The following is a 24,009-nucleotide window of genomic DNA, read 5'->3' as shown; positions in this document are numbered from 1 at the left end:
CTCCCAAGGAGTGATGACTTAATAACTACTATTAGAACCAGCCAGCATCTGCATTGCCCTTTAAAACTGGCAAGGCAAAACCACTCAGCTAAGTGGCATGATGATGCATAGAATAAATAAAAAACCGTCGTCACTCAAATTGACCTAGTGAATTTCTCACATGTTGAGGAAAGACAGCCCAAAGCACAAATGCAAGTTAGCCTATTAAATGCGATTCCTTTACAATCAGGCATTGTACTGGTGACCATGGCGTTCCCAGGGTGGTTTTCTTAAGAAAAACGGTTGCTGCCTAAATTATCAAGTGCTCATAAGCTAAAATTCACAGGCACTTAACTCTCACATACTGTTTGCACAGCTGCTATTATAAAATGCTATTCCCAGCATTGACAACTATGTCTAGATACTCATGTTGCAACAGAACAAAGGGTGGGGGAAAAAATGTAATTGTAATGTATACATGTAAGGATAACCCTGACCCCCTTGCTGTACAGTGGGGAAAAAAAAAAAAATGCTATTCCCTTTAAAATCAAGCATGGGGGAGGGGGAGGCCAAGGAAAATGCCCATTTAAAGAGACAGACTGATCACATAGTCTTCCCAAGCCCCCATGAGAATGACAGTAAAATAATGTTTAAATAATATAAGCACACACGAAAAGAACAGCAAAGAGGACAGAAGGAGATAAGATTCCAAAGCCATTTGGAAGTGAATGCAAGTGACAGAAAACAGACTGTTTGAACGCCTGTCAAGCTCCAGGGAGCCTCTGCCACCCTGCGCACCCAGGCAGGCGTGCTGGCAGGCAGGCGTGCTGAGATTTAGTCTCTGCATCACATCAGCGGATTCTTGGACATCTGAGATAGCTAAGGGCTAGAGTGGGGAACAGTTGAAAATGTGAAAATTAGTGAAAATGTGCTAAGGAATAATGGGCCCATTAGCATCCTTCCCACCACTCCCCTCCCATTCCTGCTCGTGAAGAACTCAATGGCTGAAAAGAAAAACATGTCCACATATTGCTATGTGTGAGTGCCCAAACCAAACAGGCTCTCCTCTACCCCCACTATCTAATCCTCCTAACGTGAAGGACACCCGCAGACGAGCCTATCAGTCTCCATGCAAAATGTTATTCTGTGTTGCTTTTTAGGGCCTCACCCACGGCATATGGAGGTTCCCAGGCTAGGGGTCCAATCGGAGCTGTAGCTGCCGGCCTACGCCACAGCCACAGCAACACCAGATCTGAGCCGCGTCTGCGACCTACACCACAGCTCACGGCAGCACCAGATCCTTAACCCACTGAGCAAGGCCAGGGATCGAAGCTGCAACCTGAGGGTTCCTAGTCAGATTCGTCTCCACTGTGCCACGATGGGAACTCCAAGATGTTCTTCTTTTTTTTTTAAAGATTTTAATTTTTTTTTCTGTTATAGTTGACTTACAATGGTCTATCAATTTCTGCTGTAAGTTGACCCAGTTTTATATATATATATATATATATAATTTTTTCACATTATCTTCCATCATGTTCCATCACTAGTCAAAATGGTATTCTTAAATCACAAAGATCCTGATGTTTGAGTAAAGCGATACAGAAAGAAATCTTGCAAACAGAAATGAAAGAAGAAAACCAAACCAAACCCCCCAAAGCTTGACTTGAATCTCAGAAAGAATAAGAATAGAACGTTATAAAACAAATAGAGTACTTTGGAAAAGAAACAGAGCATGAATATGCTGACTATTAAAACTGAAAAGCTAATACTATTAAGAAACAAGGTTGGACAGGAAAGCTGATTACATTTTACAGAAAACAGAATGAAGAGACAACAACCAAACACTAACAGAACCATAAAAGAGAGATAATACAAGTGCATTTCCAAGACCAAAAGACAATATTTTGCAAATTTGCAGGTGGCAGGCACCTGCAGAGCGTCCAATGGAAGGGAACGGCAGGTCCAGGCTGCGGAGGGAGGCTCAGGCTGACACCTGCTACTGGGGTGCAGGTGGGAGAAGAAGAAAAAGGGCCGAAGGGGAATCTCCCCAGAATAAAGAATTGGTAAATTATTCAATACTTTTTTAAAAAGAGGTACTAGTGGATTTGTTGGAGCAATTTGAAAAAAATCGCAGATAGGTTTATAGAAAATCGTATAAAGGAAAACATAAGACAGACAGTAGCATCAGACAATACACCTAACACACGTATACACCCTCACATAGTCATAACAAGGCAAACGTTAATCATGAATTCAGCCAAAATTGTGATAGAGCGATACTGGGGTAAGTTAACAATATCACAGAAATAATGCTGCATATTTCCCAAGCGGAAGCAACAAGATAATGTCTGAAAGCGAGAAATCAAGATACAACACTATATTATCAAATGGAAGCAAATGTTGAAAGAACAGCTGAACAAAACTGATTTCCTCTGGGAAAGAAAATTAAGGGCTGCCAAAGGGTATGTATGAGTTTTCTCTATCAATCTTTCAATTTTATCTGATTTTTTAATAAAATTGGATTCATGTATTAATTTGAAAAAATATTTCTTTAAATAAAAATATATCAAAAACAGTAAGATGATACATTTTACTGAGGATAATAATTATTTAAGAATGTGCCACTTCAGTATTTGATGAACAACGTTACTGAAAGATCACCAAATCCAACTGTATTAGCCACCCCCTCCACCCCCCTAACACACACACTATGCTCACGGTTGCAATCACGTACCTGTGTTTTTCAAACACCTCTGTTCATGCAATCCTGTCTTCCTAAAGCACACTCCATCTTTGGGAATTCTACCAGTCCTCCAAAGCCCAGCTCAAGTACTACCTTCTTTTCCATAAACCCTCCTTATCATGGACTTGGAAATGATTCTTCCCTCTCAACCCCACTTTATTGTGTGTATCCTGGCTCTCTGTGGACATGTTCTACTTCTCCCATAGAACTGTAAGCTCACTGTTGGCAGGACAGTATCCTCATTTTCTATGTGAGCAATAAAATACCAAACAATGCCATCACTTCAATTTAATAACTGAAAATTATTCCTATTAAAAAAAAAGAGTCCTGGAGTTCCCATGGGGCTCAGTGGGGTAAGAACCCTCCATAGTCTCCGTGAGGATGTGGGTTCAACTCCTGGCCTCGCTCAGGGGGGTAAGGACCCAGCATGGCTACAAGCTGCAGCAAAGGTCACATATCAGGCATTGCTGTGGCTGTGGTGTAAGCCGGCAGCTACAACTCCGATTGGACCCCTGGCCTCAGAACTTACACATGGTGCGGCTATGGCCATAAAAAGAAAAAAGAAAAAAAAAAAGAGTCCTGTGCTATATATAACATGCAATATTTGCAGGCTTACACTGTCATTAAAATTATGTAAAATAATTTAAAAAATAAAAATTGATAACTAGTAGCCAATCTCAAAATATTCTCAAATGAATTGTGGAAGACTTGGACCATAGTGAAATTTATCAGCTCAACCAACAGTCGAAAGTCCGCCCAGTTTCAACTAATTTGGCCAAGAGTTGTGAAATTTTCAGGTAACTCCAAACTGGAACTCATTTTTTCCCTTTTCCTTCCTCTTCCTTAATCACTAGGCAGGCGAGGAGACTTGTTCTTCTGTAACTCTTTAACTTTTTTTTAAAGACAGGGAAGTTAGGATACAGAAAGGTTAAAGAGACCAATTTTAAAGTGGAAAGTGGAAAACTTGAGGGAATCACACTAAATGGTGTGTCTTTGCATAACCAAGAAACCAAAGGGCAGAAGCGAGGGCCGAGGACAAATTGGGACATGAGCACAGCAAGAGAGGCTGCCCTAAAACTATGGACACCTGGGTCTCGTCTCTAGGGATGATGATTTAATCAGCCTAGCATGTAACCATCTTCGGGATTTTTCAAGTGGTCTGCCTCAACCGAGAAGCACGAACATAACATTTATGAAGTAGACATTATTTGTCTGACATTGTTCTAAGTGCTGTAATGGATAACTTCAATACCCACGATAAGCTCAGGAAGCAAATATCACTATGTGTTGGTGGTCTTCAAACGTCCAGAAAGTCTAACACTTCTTTCAAAAGACAGGGCCTAATTCCTCTCCTCTTTAATACAGGCTGGATTAAGGACTCAGTCCTAACAAGTCCAATATGGTACAAATGATGCTATGTGACTCCTGGGACTAGGTCATTGAAAGGAAAGCTGCCATCCCTCTCGATGTGCTCACTCCGGGGGGGAAGCGAGCTACGTGTTATGAGAACATTCAAGCAGCCACCTGGAGAGGCCCCTAGAGAAAGAAAGGAACCCTGGCTTCTCACCAAGAGCCAGCACTAAATTGCCAGCTGTGTGAACGAGCCACCCTGGAAGCTGTTTTCCTTGCCTCAGTCAAGCCTTCAGATGACTGCAGGCCTTAATGACTCTGAGAGCAATTTCCTGAAAGACCCTGCACTGGCACTGCACCGCTAAACCACACCTGAACTCTGAACCCACAGCAACTGTGAGGGAAAGCAAATGTTTACTGTTGTTTCAACCCACTGAACTTTTGGAGGAATTACGGTGCCGCAAAAGATACCTAATATACTAAGGCACAGAAAGGTGACCTAACCTGTCCGCACTAACACAGCTAGCAGTGGGCACCCAGGTTAGAAACTAGTCAGAATAGACCTGAAGTCTATGCTCTGAGCACATGCTAACAATTTCTTTCTTCAAAATGAAGATTATCTTATCTGTACTTCACAAGAGTTGATCCTGGGATCCAAAGAGGGTATATAAATAAAACATCTTCTAGATATTAAGCAGTGAATAGTCACTGAATAGCATCGACTATCACTAAAAGGAATAAATTCTTAAAGAGAAATCAGTATCTAAATACAAACAAAATATACAGAAAATTACCTGTACAAAAACCAAAAACACACCCTGGTAATATTTTTTACCCACAGTCTGTCATTTATTTTAAACTCATTCCTTATTCCTAGTTCTGCCAGTCATTAAAGATTTCCAAGAGGAGTTTCTGTCATGGCTCAGTGGTTACTGAACCTAACTAGTATCCATGAGGATGTGGGTTCGATCCCTGGCCTCACTCAGTGGGTTAAGGATCTGGTGTTGCCATGAACTGTGGTGTAGGTCGCAGACATGGCTTGGATCCTGCATTGCTCTGGCTGTGGCATGAGCTGGCATCTGCAGCTCCAGCTTGACCCCTAGCCTGGGAACTTCCATATGCCAAAAAGGTTCAGCCCTAAAAAGTCAGAAAAAAAAAAAAAAGATTTCCAAGTAAAAACATCAATCCTGTAATAACGGTATCTATCCTAGAGACCACCTAATCAGTACCCACTGTAGGTATTTTACTAATTAATTTTTACTCATACATTTACCAAACTCTGCTAAGTTTTTAAAAAGGAGTGTTATGGACTGAATGTTGTCCCTACATAGTTCACAGGTTGAAGCCCTAACCCCTCCAGAACTGTGAGGAAATAAATTTCTGTGGGTTAAGCCCCCAGTTCACAGACGGGATTCTGGTACAGCAGTCTGGGTGACTCACACACACGGTGTGATCAGAAAAGCCTGGGCTTTGGCGTGAGGCAGGTCCTAGCTCTGCACATTCCAGCTGCTTGCTCTTTGGTAAGTAACACCCTCCCTGAGCTTCATTTTCTTTATCTATGAAGTATTTGTAGGAGGAGCCGTAACGGAGTTTGGAAGCCACGTGCATATAAAACATCTAGGTACAGAAGGGGCAAGCAAATCGTGATGAAAGGTATATAAAATTAGCTTGTTATCATCTGTTTACAGCTGCAACAGCATCCAAACACAGCAGATGCTCTGGATGTTCAGTGAGAACACTGCGAAGTCTACAGAGATGACTGCGAAGCTCACCTCTTCAGCCCTTATCCCCTCTCCAAAGCACTGGCATTCATTTCATTCATTTAAAATGAGCTCCACATCATGGCCCCGCAATCCTGACATCCACTAATTTTATTAATGGACCAACGGTCAAGATGCCACATCAGGATCTCTCCTCGTTCTTCAATAAAAACAGCTGGATCTCTGAGACGGACAATTAAAAAGTCCCCTCCCGAACCCCGACCACCAAAAAGAGATCATCAATCCTTCCAAGCTAGTAGCCTCTGAGCCTTTGGACAAGACCCAAAGTCACCTGGAGGCAGAGAAGCGCACTGGTCAGTCACAGAACATTCCTAGGAGGCTGAAGACTGCTTCTTCATTGCAAGACAAAAGATCAAATCTGACAGGCTGAAGCATTTTATTAAATGTTAAGACCCATCCTTAACAGATAGGTACAGATGAAAGAGATTTGGGTTACTGAAGACAAAGGAACACCAGTTGCTTTCGGCCTTGTCAAGGCACAGCAGGTGGCAGGGAGCTCTCTTTCTTGCTATTTCAACCTTGCCTCGAAATGTCCTTCCTTATTTGTCTCCACTCACAAAAGTTTGATGGACACTCTCCACCTCTGTGGCCTTCCCAAGTCCCTGCTCCACAGCCACCATACTAGACCTCCCACCGTTTTTCAAGTCAGCGAGAGTTGTCTTTGACTCTCTTCCTACACTCATCATCTAATCATCAGCTATTATGTTCTGTTCATGGTTTCTTTCTAAGGTCTCTGTCTCTGGCAACCTTCCTTTAAAACTCCATCACCAGATGCCGTTTGGGGTGATGAAAACGTTCTGGAAATGGACAGTGGGGATAGTTGCACAACATTGGGAATATACTCAAAGTCACTCTGTCGTATACTTTAAAATGATCCCTTTCCTACTATGTATACTTTACCACAGATTTTTAAAACTTTTGTTGACAATTACTTATCAAATACAGGTTCTTAGGACCAGGACTTAGATTTCTGCCAGCCTTCTAGATGTTTCTCCCCGCACTCACCATCTTACTGCCTGGAATACCGCTTCCATCATAAGACTTGAAAAATTGACTGGGTTTTGTTTGTTTGTTTGTTTGTTTTGTTATGGCATGCGGCAGCTTGATGTGGGACTTAATTCTCAGACCAGGATTGAACCCAGGCCGCAGTGGTGAAAGCGCAGAGTCCTGACCACTAGACGTCCAGGGAACTCCCAATAAATACTAACTCTTCAAGGCCCTCTACCATCCAGTCTCAGCCTACTTTTAAAACGACGCATTTTGCAAACCTCCTGTAGTTAGGGACAACTCCATCAGACATTGCTGTCTTACACGGACAGTCTTTTTACTCATGCACTTTCCTCCTCGGGAATGTTTTCCTCTTGGTCCTTAATTTTATATACCCCAATTTTATTTTCTCCTCCAGGTATTCTCTGACTACCAAACTTCAGATGGATTTCTTTCTCTCTTTGTTATCACTGATTGGATGTGCTGATTCATTTGAAGAACTAAATTAAAGAATGTATACAACACACATTCTATCTCTTCAATGAAACAGCACATTCCTTGAAGTCAAGATGGATGTTTACTCTTTTATTTCTTGGGACCATCCAGCGTGTAAGTAGCTGGTATTACATAAATATCAATGGGTCGATGCAAAGTCATTGAACAATAAAAAATATTGCTATGAGACAAATATTTTCATTTGTATTATAGAAGGCTTCTCAACAGAGAGAATTCCAATAAAGGAATTTCTAGTTAATCCTAAGCTAAATGGATCCTATCCTAAGATCTTTTTATTGCTTGCAGTTCATATTAGTTCCCCAAATATACCTGAGATTATTAAAAGTAAAAAAAAATATATCTTACTGGCCCACCAAGATAAGGATAAAATATCGAGTAATGGAATATAGCCAAACTGAAATAACTACACTGGAAACTTCAACTAAGGAAGGCAAGCTGGTGCAACCAGAGATAAGTTTAACACGACAACAGAAAAGGACAATCCCTGATGGTCCTTTGAGTCGCTCTCTTGAAGATGAATTGTCTAGACCAGGCCGTTGGACAAAAGGTTTTGGCAGAAATCACCTTCAGACAGGTGTACTTGATGACACCTGCTATGCAGAGAACTGGTTTTCTAGTAACTAAAAAATATATAATCTCAGAGCTCTAGACAAAATATAAAGTAGAAAATTATCTAGAAAGCTGCTAATGTCTTATACAAAAGGAAGACCCTAAATGGTGTTCATTAGGGTCTTCAGAGGGCCACTGTTGGTCTACCAGATAACGGTGACCTTGGTGGCACAGGTGGTTAAGCTTAAATACCTGAAAAAAACACTAGGTTGGGGCTCCAGAAGGCCATCCTATAATGCACGGAAGAGATGAGCTTGAGTTGAAAATTTTTCCATTATATTCCATTACAAAACAGCTTGCTCTTTACAGAGGATATAATTTGAAGGCCCCTAATATTAAAAAAAGGAGAAATCTGGCACTGAGTTGTGACAGAATATCAAGAAAACTATTTATCCTGTTGTCATGAGGACTGAAATATGAAAGTAGGGTAGTCTTTCCCAGGGAAACAGGTGTAACTGTTGCAACACCTGCTTAGTGAGTCTACAGAGAGTCTTCCCACCCCTGGCTTGAGAGTGACCAGCTGTAGCACGTACCTTCTACAGTGGGACTACTGCAGGCAGGATGAGCCAGCAGAAGCCCAGGAGCCCTTTCTGTGTGTTTTCTACCTGGACTATTAAAGAGAGAAGGTTATTTTACAGAGGCTGTACCATCTGGCATCTAAAGCATTCAACACTCCCTATACTTAGCAGTTTACATAACTTGTAGGTGCTCCATTAGTACTTTCTTGACTGAACTTCTCAGATCTAACCCCAGAGGTTCTCAAGGAAGGAGAGAATACTACCAATAAAGCAAAATTTTGTTTCTCTGCCCCAAAATTGTTATCTCTGTATAATCACATAACCGCTAAGGCTGACTAAATAACCAGTTTTACTTCTAGAATGATCGTCCTTGCTTTTTCTGATGCGTATCAACTACTTTAGCCAACAAGGAAACATTTCGTAATGATAATTTACAAAGAGGATCTAAATTTTAGTTTTATAGTAATGTAAAAATTACAAAAATATCACTGCATTCTCATCAAATGAAAGCTATTCTAGGAAATAGGAATTTTAAAAGTGTTCATCACAAGTATTCACAAGTACTAGCAGTAAGATAATATTATGATTGCAGTATTATAAATTATGGTAGTAAGATATAAAGATTCTTAGTAATACTAAATATGTAGCTACTAAAATATTTTCTGTTAAGCACATAATATTTAAATCTTCAACTAGCTTTTGCAGCAGTTATTTAAAATGTCACTTACTGATAAAGCTTAAGAGCACTGAAGATAACCTAAAAAATAGCTCTGCAAATTTTGCTTTTATAATTTATCCCTTCTTTTCAATAGAATTCAACATATGACATGGCCTTCTCACTCACCCATTCTTTACAAAAGCTACCGTCATCAAAACAGTATGGTACTGGCACAAAAACAGACATATAGATCAATGTAACAGAACACAGAGCGAGAAATAAACCCACACACATATCATCAATTTATCTACAACAAAGGAGGCAAGAATATACAATGGATAAAGGACAGCTTCCTCCATAAATGATGCTAGGAAAACTAGACAGCTACACGTAAAAGAATGAAATTGGACCATTTTCTCATACCATATAAAAAATAAACTCAAACTGATTACAGAGCTAAATGTAAGACCAAAACTCTAAACCTCCTAGAAGAAAAAACATAGGCAAAACACTGACATAAAATTGCAGCAATATTTTTTCAGATCTCTTTCCTAAGGCAATGGAAATAAAAGCAAAAACAAACAAATGGGACCTAGATAAACGTAAAGCTTTAGCAGAGCAAAGGAAACCATTGACAAAAATAAAAGACAACCTACTAAATGGAGGAAAATATTTGCAAATGATATGACCAATATGAGGTTAATATCCAAAATACATACATAGCTCATATAACTCAATATCAAAAAAACAATTAAAAAATGGGCAATAGACCTCAATAGACATTTTCCCATAGACACAGTGATGGCCAACAGGTGCATGAAGATACTCAATATTATTAATCATCAGAGAAGCACAAATCAAAACCACAAAGCGCCATCACCTCACACCTCTCGGAATGGCTATCATCAAAAGGAACACACATAACAAATTCTGGTGAGGATACAGAGAAAAGGGAACTCTTGTACAATGTTGGTGAGAACGCACATTGGTGCAATCACTATAGAAAACAGTATAGAGCTTTCTCAAAAAGTAAAAAGAGAACTACCATGTGATCCGGCAATTCCACTCCTGGGTATATATCCAAAGAAAATGTAAACACTAATCTGAAAAAAATACATGACCCCAATGTTGGCAGTGGCATTATTTACAGCAGCTGACGTATGTGAGCAACCTAAACGTCCACCAATAGATGAATGAGTGAAGAAGACGTGGCATATACACATACAACGGAACAGGAGTTCCCGTCGTGGCGCAGTGGTTAACGAATCGGACTAGGAACCGTGAGGTTGCAGGTTCGGTCCCTGCCCTTGCTCAGTGGGTTAACGATCCGGCGTTGCTGTGAGCTGTGGTGTAGGTTGCAGACGCGGCTCGGATCCCGAGTTGCTGTGGCTCTGGCATAGGCTGGCAGCTACAGCTCCGATTAGACCCCTAGCCTTGGAAACTCCATATGCCGCGGGAGCGGCCCAAGAAATAGCAAAAAGACAAAAAAACAAAAAAAAACAAAAAACACTACTCAGCCATAAAATAAGAATGACATTTTGCCATCTCCAACAACATGGAAGGACCCAGAGGGTATTATGCTTCATGGAATAAGTCAGACAAAGAAAGACAAACACTGTCTAAAACAACAACAACAAAAATGAGTGAATATAACAAAACATAGACTCACAGATAGAGAGAACATACTAACAGTTACCATTGGGGAGAAGGATGCGGGAAGGGGCAAGACAGATTTGGATAGAGAGTAACAAGTACAAACTACTATGTATAAAATAAATGAGCTATAAGCATATACTGTAGAGCACAGGGAATGCAGCCAGTATTTTATAGTAACTTTAAATGGAATAGAACATACAAACATTTTCAATCACTATTTTTACACCTGAAACTAATATAATATTGCAAATCAACTATACCTTCATGGAAAAAAGATGTTTAAGAACCTTTAAAAAAATCAATATTGGACCTCGATTATGTCAAACGGGCCTCCACCTTGCTTATGAGAAAAGGAAAGCACGCTAGTGCCTTTTCGATCTCAGAAGTCACTGACCAAACACAATTTAATTAATTAAAATTTCCTACATAGAATTTAATGTCTTATTCCTCGTACATTTATGGCAGTTACTAGTCAGAAAAGAACTTCTTTTGCCCAAAAAGCATCATGGCTTTTTGATATTATGTTATTTATATATATATATACGCCCAGAGTCTTAGAAAATACATTTACTATAGTATTTCATAATCAGTTTGTATTATTTTAGGGTAGAAGATGAGGATCTAGAGTGAAATAGCACGATGGGGGTTATGGAGAAATTGCATATATTTAAAATCTTGCTTTAATATTTTTTTGTCTTTTTTTTAGGGTTGCACCTGCAGCATATGGAGGTTCCCAGGCTAGGGCTAGAACCAGAGCTGTGGCCGCCAGCCTACGCCAGAGTCACAGCCACACCAGATCTGAGCCCCGCACTGCAGCCCACGGCAACGCCAGATCCTTAACCCACTGGGCAAGGCCTGGGATCGAACCCTCGTCTTCATGGATGCTAGTCAGGTTCGTTAACCACTGAGCACGACGACAGGAACTCCTGACTTTAATATTTAAAACTTGAGTATTTAAAGTTTAACAGCTTAGTTGTAGCCGAAAGTAAAACTGCTTTCGTTCCTGGAGGGGACGCAGTGTACTGACCCTGGAAGAGCTGAATGAAGCGAGGATGCAGCGCAGAGGTGATCACACGCTCAGGCAGCTCCCGCAGGAAGAGCTTTAACAGGCTGGCGGCTGAGCTGACGTCCCCGTCTGTCCCCAGCTCCACGGGCGCCCCGCTCTCAAGCTGCCACCGGAGCCGCTCCACCACCTTGACGTTGCCATTCACCCGAAAAAGACCTTCTTGCGTGAGTCCTGGAACAGCGACGTCGGCACCCACAAAAGAACAGAGGAGTCTCTCACAAACAGATACACACTCGAAAGAACAGCAACATAACCGAAGTCTCAGGATGGAGTTTTCTGAATAATGATCAAGCACTGGAAGGTTTTCACATCGTATCAAAATGTTCTCTTAGCCTCACAGACTTTCACATCTACTACTTATCGATGCACAAGATGATGAGTGTTATAAAAGCTGACCTCGAGAAAGATGCTTAAGACACAGATCAACACAGAACACATACTACCCGACAAAGAGGAAATTTCATTCATATAACCTTCTCTGGTATATAACTTACCCCGTGCTCCAAGAGCAGCTTCGCATTTTGGGAACAACTATTTAAAAAAAAAATTACATGTATGGAAGACACTTGTTAACTATCTGAGATTACCTTTGGAATCATCTGATAAGCAAGCAATAGGTCTTCAGTAATCAATAAATTCAAAGTAGAAGACCACAAAGTAGCATAGGACAAGACCCTTGACTTTGGCCAATTGATTTGTGACTATTCTTGTGGAATATTCTTGACTATTTGTGAATAGTCCCTGGGGAGAACACAAGAGGCTTCACGGAGGAGACTCTGGCTCCTCGGCATCATCTGTGGCTGAAGCACAGACAAGACGGAAGGGCTGGGGCGGATGGACCGCGACGCTAATGCAGTTTCAGCTTCAGGGCCCCTCATTTATCGGGGTCCTTTTCCAATGCTGTGTACTCTTAATTTGGGGTCCTTTTTCTTGAAGAGAGCCCCCACCCCAAGTGAAGCATCAGGACCCACAAAACCTTGACCGATCCCTGACCAAGAGAAACAAACATGAACTGAGAAGCAGGGACAGGAGAGCAGAAAGAAAGGTAAGCCGATGAAAATGTGGCGTGTTTGGGTCCCAGGGATGGGGCCAGACCACGGAAGAAATCCCCAGGGTAGGGCCTTGAACAGCAAGGTACAGCGTGAGGACTTTATCAGGAGTTATCATTGGAGCCGTGCATGTGTGGGGGGAAGAGAGATACAACATAATCAAAGTTCAAGGGAGACCTAGCCGGCCAGGAGAGAATGGAGAGGGCACAGAACGTGCCTTAGGGGGTCTACAGTCTACTTGAAGGCAGTACGACAGAGACTGTGGTGGGAAGAGGAGAGAAACAGAGAGAAGAAAGATGATCTAGTACAGAGGGACGTACGGAAGAGAATGGGTTAAAAGCAACGTCAGGGTTGGAAAACTAAGACTCCAGGAGAAAGCACTGTGAAGGCCAAGGGGAAGTGGGCTGAAGGGTGGTAGCTGGGTTAGGGGAGAGGATAATGACTGCCAGCTCTGGGTGCTGGGTTCGAGGCCACAGCAAGTCAGCCAGACCACGGAGGGATGCTGAGGTGTAAGGAACAACCAAAGAAAAGAGTCACCCATGGATTCGACTTGCCTCCGTCTTTCTGGGAGCCTACTGGAGAATTCTGGCAAAAGCACCGAAGCCTATTAGGATTATTCAGATGGGAGGGTTTTTTTTTTGAGAAAAAACTTCAAACATCATTCAGTTTGTCAGTATGGAGTTTGTCGACTGGTAAGGTGATTAGGTTTTTCCATATACACACATGTTGTTCAGTTATGAAGAACTGTATGAGCATCAAAAATGAACATGAATTTCAGTTCCGATTTTGACAAAAATATGTCAAATCAGAAGTGACATTAAAAACATTTCCCGTCATGGCTCTGTGGAAGCAAACCCGACTAGGATCCATGAGGATGCAGATTTGATCCCTGGCCTCGCTCAGTGGGTTAAGGATCTGGCACTGCCGTGAGCTGTGGTGTAGTTTGCAGATGCGGCTCAGATCCCACGTGGCTGTGGCTGTGGTGTAGGCAGGAAGCTGCAGCTCCAGTTAGATACCAAGCCTGGGAACCTTCATATGCCACAGGTGCCGCCCTAAAGAAAAAGGAAAAAAAAAAATTAACCAGGGATTTCTATTGTGGCTCAACAGGTTAAAAACCTGATATTGTCTCTGTGAGGATGTGAGTTCAATCCCTGGCCTGGCTCAGTGGGTTAAGGATCTGGCATTGCCACAAGCTATGGCACAGGTCATGGATACTGCTGGGATCCAGTGTTGCCACCGCTGAAGCATAAGCCTCAGCTGCAGCTCCAATCATAGCCAGGGCACCATGTAATCAGAAGAAGCACCAGTCAGCACGTATGCTAGGCAGCTCCCCAACTGGCCCCAAGGATCCCCACCTCTCAGGATCCACACCTATGTGTAATCCCCTCGCCCACCTGAGCTGGGCTGGACCTCGTGATGGGCTTCTAATCAAAAGGATATAGCAAAGTGATGTAATTAGGTCCTAAAGTCACTTCTGAGATAAGGTTATGGAAGATTGACGTCCACTTTTCTCGCTTAGGTTCTCTTCCTGTCTCTGGTTCTTTTTGCTTGCTGGCCTTGATGAATCAGCTGCTATTTTGTGAGCTGCCTGATAAAAAGGGCCAACTGGCAAGAAACTGAGGGTGGTTTCTGGACAGCAGCCAGTGAATAACTGAGACCCCTGGGTCAACAGTCCACAGAGAACTGAATCCTTCCAACAACCACGTGAAGGAGCTTGGAAGTGAAGCTATTCCCAATCAGATCCTGGTATGACTGCAGCCTTAAATGAGACCCTAAAACGGAAGACTAAGCTGTGCCCAGATTCCTCGCCCACAGAAGCTGTGAGACTAAAACCACGGTTTTCATCTCCTATGTATGGGGATCATCTGTTTTGCAGCAACAGATAACTAATTTGATGCCATTCCTTTAATACCGCAGAATATCAGTTACTATTGGGAGACTTTAGCTTAGTCATTTTTAAAGCCTCAAGGTCTACTTCCACTGCTCTACGAAGCTTCATCTGAAACTTCAGAAGCACAGACGGGCATCCAGCAGACAGCACCCAATAAAAGATAATCCCATCCCTGGTCAAGGCCCAAATTCTGAAAATTTAGAATTTTATATCATAGTCCTATTATACCTACCCAGCTTCTGAGCCTGTCTTTGGCCCAGCAAATGTCCCTGGATCTGATTTCACTGTGTTTTTCTAGCTTTGACCTGAGGTTCCCTCTTCCAACAAGGTTGTGTGACCCTTCCCTCAAATAAATATATGTTCGGTTATCCAAAAATAACTACCCAGCTCCGAGAACTGGCTTTGAAAATTCCTGATCCCACAGGACCTCAAAGAGAAGCTCTAAATAGAAGTCATCAAACTCAACGCTTCTCAACCTTTTTTTTTTTTTTTTCCTGCCCCTGCTCTATTTACTGGCACACCTCTCTTCCCTCGGAAACATCTCTCACCCAAGCACCCCCTAGGATACGGACCGATTTCCAATCAGGAAATGTTTACCCCTGGACGTGGCTATATTACACTCCGGGAAAAAGAATCCATACAGTTTTTAAAAGTGCCTTATGAACTTATAATGTATACAAGACCCAAAGGAGAGTTACCAGACTATAAAATCTCTAAACTTTCCTACTCTAAACTTTTGGGAAGTAAGTAAGTTGAGAGGGAGGAAGTAGTTAAAGGCTTTATGGAGTTACTCTCATATATTGAGATTCTGTTATACGTGATTTGCTGAGATACAGGTTAATTACCGTGAAATGGCAACTGAATAGTTCAGCCATGCCAAAAAAATATATATATATATCTCTAACATTCGCAGCTACTTTTGTGCACAACTGAATTATTTACTTCAAAATTTGATGAATCCATGAGTGAATGTGAATACATCAGCAGAAACTACGCCAGAAGTCAGACTTGCCCTCCCAGCACGCTGGCGCGGAGATCTGCATGAGAATCTGTAAGTATCTTCTGCCATCTGGTGGCCAGGGGCGAATCCTACACCGTGTAAATATCCCACAGTGTCTTTCTGCTCAAGTAGGAGTCCAGGAACGTGGTCAGCAAGATTGGGTAATTTACAACAGTATAAAGATGATAGGCTGCCCTAACTTACAAGATTTTCCTTTGAATGAAAAAATACATGCATATTTTTTGCTTTTCCAAAAGAAAAAAGTCCATGAAATCCACTTAAAAGGCTTCAATATCACTTTTATAAAAAGGTTGCTGTCCTAAAGTTCCTTTTTAACAAAAGGTTTCCCTTATGTCAAGTTGTTATATAACTACATTTACATTAAATGACAAAGTATAACCACAATATCTACATACGGTTAATTATGCAACCAATCAGGCTTCTGCCCCATTCCTGACAGAGAAACCTGACTGCATTATAGGTGTACAATAAGTGCTTGTTGACTGAAACTAAAAAAACAGTTAAATTAAACTAATTGAAGTATCCTGCCCTCAAACTTCATGACCACTCTTTAAACTCAGACAGGGCTCTTGGGTTTATTAACTAAAGCTATGCTAAGGAGAAGCAGAAGAAAAGCAATCGCTAAATTTTCCCTAGATTTTCAAACATTGCTGGTGTGAATATAAACCAATTCCACCACTTGGGTTGATTATAAAGTGCATGTATCTTTTTACCCAGCAGTCCCTTTCTAGAAGGTTAGTCTGTAGACACATCACAGTGCTTAAAATGACACGTTAAAGGTTAGGCACTGAATCATTGTTTGTAGACATCAAAAGACTCGGAATGATTTGACGTTATTATGACCTGATACTTAAAGCAGTGATACAAACATATCTATGGTGTAAGAGCGTGTGTGGGGGGGGAGAATTAAATGAGGAAAGCAAAATGCAAAATGGAACAGCCTCCAAAATATACTGCTGAATGATTTTTTAAAATAGGATTCATAAACAGTATGCATAGCGTGCTATAAAGGAGCTATGTTAGAAGGAAAAATGAGGAGTTCCTGCCATGGCTCAGCAGTTAATGAACCCGACTAGTACCCATGAGAACTCGGGTTCGATACCTGGCCTCCCTCAGTGGGTTAAGGATCCGGTATTGCCATGAGCTATGGCGTAGGTCACAGACATGACTCAGATCTCATGTTGCTGTGGCTGTGGCGTCGGCCAGCAGCTACAGCTCTGATTCGACCCCTAGCCTCGGAACCTCCATATGCCACAGGTGTGGCCCTAGAAAGACCAAAAAAAAAAAAAAGGAAAAAGAAAATACACATATATGCTTACGCATTTAAATAACTTTATAAGAACACATCAGAAGCTAGCAAAACAGTATTGTTTCTGGGAGGAGAGAGGAATGGTCAGAGGACAGGGTTTGGAGGGAGAGACTTTTCATTATACACCCTCCTGAATTCTGAACCATATGCATATGGTCATTACTCAGTATTTTTTTTTTAATTAAAAATGAAAATGATTTTACATGAGAGATAACCTCAAATGGCTATTATTCAATCCTAGTCAGGTAAAAAAGGTCAGAACACCAAGAAGGCCAAAATCCAAGTATTTTTGCAGGTTGTCACACTTCAGCATCCAAACGAGGGGTACCGAACAACTCTATTTAGGATGTGAACTGGGTCATCGAGAGATCCGTCTGTATCTCAGTCGGCAGGAGAGCGTTTTACTCCAGGCTGAGTGTGTAAACCAGTCCCGTCAAAGCTCTAACTCAGCGACACCCGGCCTTAGCATTCTGCAGGCCAGGGGCCCGTCTTCCTGCCACGCTGCACGTAACACCTTTGTGTTTGACCTGCTTCAAGTACTTGAGCAAATCCAGGGCTGTTCTCTAAGAAACCTCGCCCTCCTGCAGCAATCTTGCTCCAGAACACAAGGAGATAACGCCTAGGGGGTGAAGAATGCATAGGTGGCTCTTCAGTTTTCAGGACAAAATATGATTTTGTCATCTACACAGCAGGCAACTTGGGCCAGGAGCTGTTTCTGACCGACCACAAACCACCTGACAACCTTCTGAACTCTGACCCATCTGTCAGAGTCCCTGTTCTCAAAGCAGATACACATTCCCACAGAGGGAGGGGGAGCCACGCTCCCCAGGAATTCCCAGCACAGCCCTCTCCTGGGGTGGGGCTGGGGGATGGACTCAGAATCACAGCAAGAAACAAACCACACAAAGTATGGAATTCCTTCCGAGTCTCAAGTTTTACCTTTAAAACGGCCCACAAAATTGACCTTCTACTCTGCAGTGAGTCTTATCTTAGTATAAAGTGTTGTTTTGGCATAGAAAATGAAAATTCCAAGCTCTTCCCTCAAAATATCTCCTTCCCAAATCTCTTAAAGCTTATTGATATATATATAAATAATAAAACATATTTTATATATATATATATATATTTTTTTTTTTAACAGCTTCCCTTGAGGCATGTGGAAGTTCCCCAGCTAAGGATCAAATTGGAGCTGCAGCTGGCCGGTCTATGCCACAGCCATGGCCAACACGGGATCCGAGCTGCATCTGCAACTTACACTGCAGTCTGCAGCAATGCCAGATCCTTAAGCCGCTGAGCAACGCCAAGGACCGAACTCACAAACTCACGAAGACCATGTTGGGTCCTTCACCTGCTGAGCCACAACAGAAACACCTGGATATATCCTAGATAGTTTGACATTCTCCCACCATCCTGCCCTAGCTTGGGAAGCATCATTCTCCCAAATTATCCAGGTTTTAAAGTCCTATTATAAGGAAAATCACAAAAAAGCTATAGAACATAGCTCTCGGTGACTGAGAGAGGTATCATTTATCTTTTTATCATGCAGTGTACTATGGTCCTCTGCAATTATTTTGCACAATTAATCTGACTAATTCAAAAGTAAATGATCTCCCGTCCCCCTACCACACACACCATAGAAGGTTTATCTTCCATACTTTTTTCGGCATTCAGCAAGTCCATGCCTGACCTCAAGCTATAAGAGATACTTGAAAAGTATTCTTACATTAAAAATGATGGACTGTCAGTGGGAGCTTAATGAGCCAAGAGAACTCACAATTAATATTAGAACAACGTGGAGTTCCCGTTGTGGCTCAGTGGGTTAGGAACCTGACTCGTGTTCATGAGGATGCAGGTTCAATAGCTGGCCTCGCTCCGTAGGTTAAGGACCAGGCATTGCTTCCAGCTGCAGCACTGGCCGCAGATAAGGATGAGATCTGGCGTGGCTGTGGCTGTGGCATAGGCCTGCCACTGTAGCTCCAACGCTACTCCTAAGCCTGAGAACTTCCGTGTGCTACTGGTGTGGCCCTAAAAAGAAAACAAACAAACAAATCAGAACAGTGCATTTTAGCACTTTCAAAACCAGGAAGGATTCCAAACCAGAAACCTTCATGATTAAAGTGACTGCTCCATGGGGCGCTGAATGCACATTTTCAAAATCATGTGAAGCAGTCCTAGGCTCTTCGTGTCTTCTTACATGGTGAAAGCATATTGCGCCATAATTTGATGTTCTAATTAAGGGGTTTCAGGGAAGAGTCTAATAATACGCTATGAAGTCATTCATATCAAAACATTCTGCAAAAAACAGAATTAAAACACGACTGGACCTACCGTGCATGGTCAGGTATTCCACGAGGCTCCTCACTACGGCTGGAACGCCGTTCTCGGTGAGACCCTGCTGGTGAAGCTCCTGCAGGCTGACTCCAAATAGCTTTTTATAGGTGGAATTCCTCGGCTCGGTGAGTGGCGCTGCCACTATCTTCTTCATGTCTTCTTTCAGCCGAACCGTTGCTTTGCTTTGCTTAAAATAGCGCAAGAGAAAAGAGCAGTCAGTCACTTTCACCACGGGAGGTTGCATGGTTACAGCAGAACCATCCGAATGAAGGGGTAAGTGTGTGGAGGCTGGAGAGCAGGTGTCTTCCCCTCAACTCCAATCTAAATCCCTACCACCTCTCACTTGGTGCCCAGCGTTGGGAAGGGCACACCCGGAGGTAACACTTCAAGGAGGGAAAAATAAAGAGAAACCTCAAGCCACAACTTAACCGTAGCTAAGCGAGGGAGCAGTACACTGCAGTATCTAAGCTCTGTGACTACAGTAACCAGGGGTGTGACTCCTGAGTACCCGGTTAATGGGAAATCAAACATTAATGAGAATATCGAAACTCCATGCAGATCCTGAAACAATAAGATCTTCCTAAAGGGAAAAATTTATCTAGAGGTCATTTGAGGGTGGCTTTAACTTGAAGGATTCGAAAAATATGTATGTGTAGAATGAACATTTATTTCTCTGATTTGATTGATCATATCTGAATATCTCAATAATACTTTGGCACATAAAATCAATTTTTTTTTTTTTTGGTCTTTTCCAGGGCTGCTCCCGCAGCATATGGAGGTTCCCAGGCTAGGGGTCAAATCGGAGCTGCAGCTGCCGGTCTACACCACAGCCACAGCCACGCTGGATTTGAGCCCCATCTGCGACCTACACCACAGCTCACGGCAACGCCGGATCCTTAAGCCACTGAGCAAGGCCAGGGATCGAACCCACAACCTCATGGTTCCTAGTCGGATTCGTTAACCACTGAGCCACGACAGGAACTCCTAAAATCAATTCTCACTGACGTTCAGAATGCCATAATCTCTGAAACAGCAATGTCTCAGGTAATCACAACTTAAAAAATTTCAACAAGACTGGACATATTTTAAATTTAAAAATGCAACCTATATTCAGTCAATTTGAGGCAATCACCACAGTGAAAACTACATACAAATTTGGATGTAGTTTCTTCCTTTTAATAGAAAAATTTTCCCCAAGGATGTGTTTTTAAAAGATAAATTTTAATATAGTTTAATTAACTAAATGAAGGATTTTTTTTTTTCTTAAAGCATGTGTCCTGGAGTTCCTGTTGTGGCTCAGCGAGTTAAGAACCTGACTAGTATTCATGACGCCATAGGTTCGATCCCTGGCCTCACTCAGTGGGTTAAGGATCTGGCCATTACCTATGGTGTAGGTCACAGACACAACTTGGATCTGGTGTTGTTGTAGCTGTGGTACAGGCTGGCAGCTGCAACTCTGATTCGACCCCTAGCCTGGGAACTTCCATAAGCTGCAGATGCAGTCCTAAAAGAAAAAGGAAAAAAAAAAAACAAAAAACAGAAGAACAAAAACATGAGTCATATAAATGTCTGTATCTGTAAGGCTAAACACTGGAAAGATAGCAAAATGCAAACCGTTTTATTTGGGGACAGAGGAAGCTGACTGGGGGAAACATTCGCTTTTTGAGAATAAATGCAGCAACTAACAGTGTCAGTATTCTCAGTGTAGACACATATCGCTGTTACTAGAAGTAAACATTGTTTCCATTGGAGAGTTAAGGAAACAAAGATCAAAGAGTTAAGAAGTAATTTGGTAAAAATCATGGAGCTGGTCAGAGACAGTTTTATCCTACTCTAAGTCCACAATCCCCTCCTTAATTTAAATTTATATTAAAGTGATTTGTGTCAGAGTTCCCCTTGTGGCGCAGAGGAAACGAATCCAACTAGGAACCATGAGGTTGTGGGTTCGATCCTTGGTCTTGCTCAGTGGGTTAAGGATCCAGAGTTGCCATGAGCTGTGCCATGAGCTCAGACCTGACATTGCTGTGTCTGTGGTGTAGGCCGGCAGCTGCAGCTCTAATTTGACCCCTAGCTTGGGAACCTCCATATGCCACAGGTGTGGCCCCCAAAAGACAAAAGAAATAAATAAATAAAGTGGGTTGTGTATAATTTTAGTAATAAACTATGGTAAATACTATATGTGACACATAACAATTACACAAAGATTAGACACATATATTTTATGGCCACACCTGTGGCATATGAAAATTGCCAGGCCAGGGACTGAATCCAAGCTGCAGCTGTGAACTGCACCACAGCTTCAGTAACAGTGTATCTTTATCCCACTGCACCAGGCTGGGGACTGAACCCTTGCCTCTTCGTCAACCTGAGCCACTGCAGTCGGATTCTTAACCCCTTACCACAGCAGGAACTCCTACCACTGTGATTTTTAGAAGAGCCGCTGTAGTTTGACTTTGAATCTTATAATCTACAGAATCAGACCAAACTTCATAAACACGTTTGCATCTTTGTATAGGTCACATTTGAAAGTCAGATTCCCCTAGTGAAAAATCCAGCAAAGGTAAAGTTACACCATAGATTTAATATCCATTCATATTATAAATAAGACAAGGCTTTAGCTACTACAGCGCTGTCTGGGCAAGAACTATCATCGCTGTTACCAAGGAAGTTACTAAGTCAAATTTGGTAACAGCTATTGTTGTGTGTGTGTTGTGTGTGCAAGTGTAAAAACCTATCACTCTCCTTCAAATGAACACATGGGACATTTCAGTCAACCAGGTCTACCTGGGAAGTGAGCAGCCAAAAAGTAGCTGTAGTAATAAAACTTTGAAAATGGTCTCAAATGGAGCATTAGAAACAGCTGACAGTACAAGGTTAAATCATTCCGATTTTATCTTTTATTTTCTTATAGACACAATTCAGCATTGCGGTTTAGAGCATACACTACAGAACCAGACTCCTTGTTTTGAATCCCATTCTGATCTTATTAGCTGTGTAACCTTGGACAAGTCACTTACACTCTGTACACCTCAGTTTTCCCATCTATGAAATGGGGATACCAGGAGTTCCTATCTCATAGGAGTATTACAAGGCTGAAAGAAGCTCATAGACATACAAGAATAAGAATGTCTGACATTCTCAAGTATTTGTTGCTATCCTCATCATCATCCTTCTTCCAGGAAATTATACTGATTTCTTTTTCAAAAAAAAAAAAAAATTGAGAGATGCTTAACCACTCCTATACTCAAATGTGTGTGTGGACTACAGACTGATGTTTAAGAAGGAACCATGGCTGGGGTCTGATGACCTAATTATTCTCCGTGTATCTCAATCCCTTAAAATAATAGCTATGACTTTTAAAAGATAAAATCATTTTGCACTTTAGTATCCAAATTTCCCAAGTTTTTATTAGAAATTCAAGGTTTTCTTTGAAATCCTGCCTATATGTGAGTTTAAAAGGTAAATGAAAGTTCTTTCTGCTAAGAGCTCTAGTCTTTACTCTGTCTTTTAATTAGTATAGTCAATATGTTGTGTCTCCTGTTAATAGACTGTGTAAATAAGCAATCTTGGCATCATGGTTCAATATTTTCAAGGATGAGAGGTAATTAACCTCCCAAAGAACTGATTGAAAATTAAACTGTTTACTCAGTCAAGAGCTATACAACGTAGCACGCTGATGTGTAATCATAGCAATAAAAGAACATCTGATTATTGTTTTTAATTGGTAATCTAATTTAGGCGAGCACTTTTTAAGAAGTAAATATTGCTTAAAAACAACCACAATGAAACAAAACGGCTACATTTTCAGAGACATCCAAATCAATTCTTCACTGACAGGTTTAGAACAGAGGTAAAATATGCTTTCTGCTAAGTAATAAAAAATATTCTAGAGTTCCCTAATCACAGAAAAAGAAAATAACTAAGGAAATAGAAATCTATTTATAATTAAGTCCATTTAAACTAAAATTACATTCTACTTTTGTACAATGATTACAGCACTATCTCTTTATCAATGTCAGTATCTGTGGAATTTCAGCTTCAAACACACAGTTGACCTTTCTTGACTTAAGCTAAAAAGTTACTACAGGAGGGAGTTCCTATCATGGCACAGTGGTTAATGAACCCGACTAGGAACCATGAGGTTGTGGGTTCAATACCTGCCCTCACTCAGCGGATTGAGGATCTGGTGTTGCCGTGAGCTGGGGTGTAGTGTAGGCCACAGATGTGGCTCAGATTCCGTGTTGCTGTGGCCCTGGCGTAGGCTGGTGGCTACAGCTCCGATTGGACCCCTAGCCTGGGAACCTCCATATGCTGCGGGAACAGCCCAAGAAATGGCAAAAAAAAAAAAAAGAAAAAAAAAGTTACTAAAGGAGATGTTGTGTGTCGAACTTAACTATTTAAACTTTTGTTTCATTCCCATACATCACTTGAACTGGAAAACTGGCGTGTGTGTGTGTGTGTGTGTGTGTGTGTGTGTGTGTAAAAGCAGTATAGGCTCCCACATTAAAAAAAAGAACAGAGACAAGGAAGGAAACTTCAGGTTTT

The 24,009-nt window shown here is 41.6% G+C and overlaps 1 protein-coding gene across 1 annotated transcript in view; it reads right to left on the bottom strand.

Annotated features, from left to right (window-relative positions):
• FAM13A (family with sequence similarity 13 member A) overlaps nt 1–24,009 on the bottom strand; it is a 307,599-nt gene that overhangs the window by 273,932 nt on the left and 9,658 nt on the right. The window contains 2 exon segments of the mRNA NM_001441946.2: nt 11,825–12,034; nt 19,462–19,651. Coding sequence (NP_001428875.1) covers nt 11,825–12,034; nt 19,462–19,651 — 400 coding nt within the window.

This window comes from Sus scrofa, chromosome 8 (assembly GCF_054392235.1).
Source record: "Sus scrofa isolate SSC_HxYL_T2T_F1_AM1 chromosome 8, Sscrofa_HxYL_maternal_Yorkshire_Landrace_v2.0, whole genome shotgun sequence".
NCBI lineage: Eukaryota > Metazoa > Chordata > Mammalia > Artiodactyla > Suidae > Sus > Sus scrofa.
This window is presented reverse-complemented; position numbering and strand designations above follow the sequence as displayed.